This window comes from Corythoichthys intestinalis, chromosome 21 (genome assembly GCF_030265065.1).
Source record: "Corythoichthys intestinalis isolate RoL2023-P3 chromosome 21, ASM3026506v1, whole genome shotgun sequence".
Taxonomy (NCBI): Eukaryota; Metazoa; Chordata; class Actinopteri; order Syngnathiformes; family Syngnathidae; genus Corythoichthys; species Corythoichthys intestinalis.
Window position 1 is genome coordinate 31465208 of NC_080415.1, and position 6019 is coordinate 31471226.

The 6019-nt window shown below is 35.6% G+C and overlaps 1 protein-coding gene across 1 annotated transcript in view; it reads right to left on the reverse strand.

The window, feature by feature from the left end:
- The window catches only part of cmn (calymmin), a 29674-nt gene extending 24992 nt beyond the window's left edge, over positions 1-4682 (reverse strand). Inside the window, exons 1-5 of the mRNA XM_057826888.1 lie at positions 4576-4682; positions 3029-3151; positions 2841-2892; positions 954-1175; positions 25-78 (exon numbers count right to left, since the gene is read on the reverse strand). Of these exons, the coding sequence (XP_057682871.1) occupies positions 25-78; positions 954-1175; positions 2841-2892; positions 3029-3151; positions 4576-4682 (558 nt within the window). The remainder of the gene's footprint in view (positions 1-24; positions 79-953; positions 1176-2840; positions 2893-3028; positions 3152-4575) is intronic.
- Between the last annotated feature and the right edge of the window lie 1337 nt (positions 4683-6019).

The following is a 6019-nucleotide window of genomic DNA, read 5'->3' on the forward strand; positions in this document are numbered from 1 at the left end:
TTTTTTTTCCATCCAGCGACTCACCGTTAAAGTGTGTTCCCTGGCCATTGGGGACTCCAGACACACCAGTACTGTATCCTTAAATCAAGGACATCAAATTTAGTCATGAAATAATAAACTTTAACCACCATGTCACCTGAATCCAATCACCACTAGACATGTGCCGATTACAGATTTCAAGGTATACCATGGTATGAAAACGTCAAGGTTTCAAACCCGCAATAGCAAAATCCCTCGCTTGCAGCTGTAAGGCTCAAACCTCCCCCACCAGTTGTTTCTCAGTGTCAGTGAGTCAGCTGTGCTACACGATTTGCTGGAGCAGGTGAAACTCCTGAACGCTGGTATGGAAATACTTTGGCTACAGAACAGTTAGACGGCCGCGGCTTAGAGGAGGGTGGGCCAACTGACATGTAAAACATGTTTGCGGAAGGTGCTGAGGAGGGAACACCTCCAATATGATTTTGCGTTTATACAAAATGAAAGGTTAGCAAACACTGTCATGAATGTTTCAGCTACGAGAGTTAACTACAGCGTGTTTAGTGTGTCTAACGGTGGTTAAAAAAAAAAAAATCTTTCTGGCAACTGTGTGTTGAGAGTGTGTAAATAATGTAAACATGATACGAGTCAGACACAGATGCTTTTTATGGAAAATTTAATTGTTTTTGTTCTGATGGTAATGTTGAGCTGTGGCTGTGGGTTTAGGGTCAACTAAACGACTGAATTTATTTTAATTTTATTTAGAATATTTTAGTTTTTTTTTTTTTTTATATTTATTTTAACTTAACATTATTACTTATGTTCCAATTTGTTAATATGTTTTCAAAAACATCCTGTTCAATGTTTTTTTTTTTTTTTATTTCAACCCAGATACCTCAAAGTAACATATTTAAGAGCTGTAATTGCAATACCATGATAACATGAAACCGTGATATTTCGGCTTAAGGTCATCATACCGTCATAATATCATACTGGCACATGCCTCCTTCCCCACCTTTGGAAGCGATTTCATCCGTCAATGCAGCGACTGTGCAGAGGCCGTAAAACCATTCTCTCACCAACTCGCAGGGGCGTGTCAAATTTAGACGGCTACCGCCAGCGAAGCTGGGCCGCCTTTGATCGGCCGCGGCAGCACAGAAAGCGGAATACGCGGCCGGAGGACAACACTGGCACGGTTGCTAAGATTTCCGCTTCGCACGCTCTTTAGAAATTTGACAGGTAAACCCCAGCGTTTGAAAAAGACATTTATTTCGAGCGGGAGCAGGTTCTCGGGACAAGGACAAAACAAGTGCGCTGGCAGAGTATCACAAAAATAAAAGATCCGTCCAAGATAACAATGTCAAATATATCATCGTCATCCAAAGAATCAATATTCGTGATTTATATACGTCAAATCTAGGGCTGTCAAATGATTAAAATTTTTAATCGAGTTAAACACAGCTTAAAAATTAATCGTAATTAATCGCAATTCAAACCATCTATAAAATATGCCATATTTTTCTGTAAATTATTGTTGGAATGGAAAGCTAAGACGGATATATACATTCAACATACTGTACATAAGTACTGTATTTGTTTATTATAACAATAAATCAAGATGATTAACATTCTGTTAAAGCGATCCATGGATAGAAAGACTTGTAGATCTTAAAAGATAAATGTTAGTACAAGTTATAGAATGTTATATTAAAACCCCTCTTAATGTTTTCGTTTTAATAAAATTTGTAAAATTTTCAATCAAAAAATAAACGAGTAGCTCGCCATTTGATGTCAATAATTACACAATGCTCATGGTGCTGAAACCCATAAAATCAGTCGCACCCAAGCGCCAGCAGAGGGCGACAAAACACCAAAAAACACAAGTAACAAGTGGAAATGACACTGTGCTGTCATTTTAATCTGTTTGAGCGGGGCATCTGCGTTAAATGCGTCAAATATTTTAACGTGATTAATTGAAAAAAAAAAAAAAATTACCGCCCATTAACATGATAATTTTGACAGCCCTAGTCAAATCTAAATCAATTTGTAAAATTTACTCAAACCGTGATTCGCATTTTTTTTTTTTAATCCGATTCCTTTTCGATTAATCGGATTGCACTTTTTTTTAATCCTCTCATTCAAATACAGGGCATTTTAACCCCGACTCTGACCTGAGTGTTTAAACAACTTGAAGTTTAGCGCTCCAAACAGTCAATCAAAAATATAGTTGTCGAGTAATTTGAAAATTGTTTTTTTTTATATTCGCTGATTAAAAAAAAAACTGTAAAAATAGGTATTGTTGGCCCAATATTACAAACACATTGGGATTAACTGAAGCGAATCAAGTTTCGGTGCCATTGAAGGATTGATAAGTACCAAAAATCTCCCCTAAATTGAAAAAAATTACTGTAAATGTTTTTATCTTGAAAATATTCATCATAAATTGATATTTAAACACTAAATCTTTTGTCTCAGAAAAATAGTATTTCAAATATTAGAAATATGCTCACTAAAACTGAAAAAAAAAAAAACTATCAATTCAGATATACAGTATATTCCTATCAGAAACCTAAATGATATTTTTTCAATATTGAAAAAAATAATAATAAACTGAAAAAACTAAATTGTGAAAATAAAGGTGAAAAACAGGTGAAATACATCAACTCAGTGTCTACCATTGACGACAACAGACTTGAAGTCTATTTGGACAATTGAGTGGATTTTGACTTGCGCACACTGTATGCGTGTACCTCTTTTTGTCATGGTTACGAAAAAAAATGGGAAACAAGAAGCTCTCACAAGATCTTAAAGTTGATCATTTTTTTTCACTATATGTACTCACCCCCAGTGTACACATTCTGCACCAGCCACAAGATCAGCACACTCTCCAAGACCAAGTGTCCCCCCATGTTGGATCTGGAAACCAAAAATAAAACCACAGCACATGTATGACTTAAAGTTACTGAAGATGGAGTGTGCAATATTGCCCGGCGGTTAGGGTGTGTTATACACTCTGGATGTATTTGCTCCTCCCATCAGCCCCCAAATCTACACCAGCACTGTAGGCACAGACATGTCAAGTGAGCAATTAAGCGCATTTACACTTAAGGGAAAGTTGGAGGAGCAAAGAGAGGACGTTTGGACAGTGACTGATGAACTCTGCATGGCATCCGTCCTGTTTGGACAAACAATTAAAAAGCATCTTTGAAGTTGTCTAGGAGGGCATTTTCTTGAAATTGAGATCGGCACTTTACAAGTTAGAATTAAACAATATCAAGCTATATACAAGTTAAAGGGGTCATTTCAGTTTGAGAGAAAGCTCATAACCTGCCCATTTTTATTTAAAAGTAAAATATGAAACTTCCCATTAAAAAATTAAATTTGACTTTAAAAAGCTCATTTTTTATTTTAAAAGTAAAGTTAAACGTGAATAGGCAGTTTAAAACGAAGATTAGAAAATGTGATCACTGTATTTTCCCCAACTATAAATCGCACCATTTTAGTTTGGCTGGGTCTGCAACTTCTACACAAGCGTGATCTATACATGTCTAATGTAGGGCTGCAGCTATCGATTATTTTAATAGTCGATTAATCGATGAACTAGTTAGTTTGAATAATCGGGTAATCGGATCAGGAACATGAAAAATTAAAATACCTAAGCTGAGCCTTAAATGGTAGGAAAAAAAATAAATGAGGATCTATATACAACAAAAGAACAATTGGCTAACTTACATAGCAAAAGTCCGCTAGCATAAATGCTATAAAATGATAGTTTTTTTTTTTTTACAATGCTCTTAACAAATGGTTCAGACACATATTCCCACAAAAAACAGCTAAATATATCTATAAACCAATTTACGAATGCATAAAAAAAAAACAAAAAAAAAAAGTTCAAACAAAAACTTACGTTGGTCTTAACAGGGAGCAGTTGGATTCAGCCCTGTGAAATGAGGCAGACCAGAGGGCAGTGTATCCACCCTAATCAATAAAACAATGCAAACACTTTCAAAATAAACCATTACAACGCCACTTTAAGTGAATACTCGAAGCAACAAAATTGAATTAGAATTTTTTTTTTTTTCCCCCAATCGAATACTCGAGTTAATCGATTAATCGTTGCGGCACTAGTCTAACGAGTTAAGAATGTTGACAAGGTAAAATTTTTAATAAAACATTTGATATAAAATTTACAGTATAAAAAAAAACTAGCTCATTAATTGTAATTTTAAAAGTTGTAAATATGTGTAGACTGTAGAGTATGCGTAACATTAAATTTTTAAAACTTCAAAACTTTTGAACTTGACAAAATGAAAAATTCCCCAAAAACCACCCCAATTATGAATTGACGCGACTGTGCCATTAACCATGAGCCGGCGAGTGCCTCCATGGCAACCATGAGGGGGCTCTTTGACTTTCCATGCCATCGCATCAGTCCGTACGCAATACATCACTCGCGCCAGGTGCCCCGTTCGCACCTTTTTCAAGTCAGCTATATGAAAGGGCACCTAAAAAGAGGAAGAGATCTCACCTTTAACTTAGATTCCTCACTGGACGTCCAAATCCTCTCCTTATGGAGTCACCGGGAGGTTAACGTATCACCTTTTGGTCACTTCGGACCTCTCACATACTTGGCCCCTGCACAGAACTCGCGCCTCACTTGCATTACAAACCACAACGTCAAGGCTTGAAACCACCAAGATTGTCATTTTGACAGGTTAACTCCGAACTTAACCGATTTTTGAATGACAGTTTAATTTTTTTGGGTGACAGTTGAATTTCTAAAACTAACAGAAAGGCCAGGAAAGAATAATTTAACATCTTAGGTCAGTGGTCCTAAACAATTTATCCACATGCGACATTCAATAGTCCACACACACAAAAAAGTTATTTTGATATGTACATATATCAATTATATAATTTTTGTAACATATTTGGTCATATGGATATTTAATATCAATTTTGACAATCTTGAGATTCAAGTTATAGAACTAAAACAATATAAACTGAAAAATATTTTTTATAACTCTGTAAAATGTTATTTTAAATAAATGCAATTTCTGTTGAATAAATTAGGACCCCCCTCTACATCAATCCCACTTAAAATAGCTATAATCACTAGGGTTGTTCCGATCATGTTTTTTTGCTCCCGATCGTTTGAGTATCTGCCGATCCCGATATTTCCCGATCCGATTGCTTTTTTTTTGCTCCCAATCCCAATCATTCCCGATAATTTTTCCCGATCATATACATTTTGGCAATGCATTAAGAAAAAAATGAATAAAACTCGAATATATACATTCAACATACAGTACATAAGTACTGTATTTGTTTATTATGACAATAAATCCTCAAGAAGGCATTTACATTATTAACACTCCTTCTGTGAGAGGGATCCACGGATAGAAAGACTTGTGACTTTGTATATTGTGACTAAATATTGCCATCTAGTGTATTTGTTGAGCTTTCAGTAAATGATACTGAAGGCCATGCCCAATGCATGATGGGAAGTGGAACCATGACTGTGCGTAGTGCTACCAATTCATATATCTTCTCTGTGTTATGTAACTTAAGGTGTTAAGAAAAAGAACAATTGCTACCTTGCTTCCCCACATTTCTTCTCATGATATTCCCGAATCGTAGGGAGAAGGATTGTAAGGCTTTAGCCAATTAAAATAAGGTTCCACAAGCTGCCAAAATTCACTCATTTTACGCTTTTAGCTCTCTATATAGGCAAAACGGCGCCATTACAGATGGAGCGCGACAACGCGTGAGCGGGTCGTGCAGCGCATGCATTAATTGCAATAAATTTAACGTGATACATTTTTTGAAAAATTAAATACCACCGTTATTGGGATAAATTTAATAACCCTACCTTAAGCCCAAACTAAAGACTGGATAAGTGTAAAATATTATGTCTGTAACAAATACAATTAGAAAACGATTTAATTTAAATATATATATATATATATATTTAAAAAAGGCATGGCCGATATTTTTTTGCCAATTCCGATTCTTTGAAAATGACGTGATCGGACCCGATCAC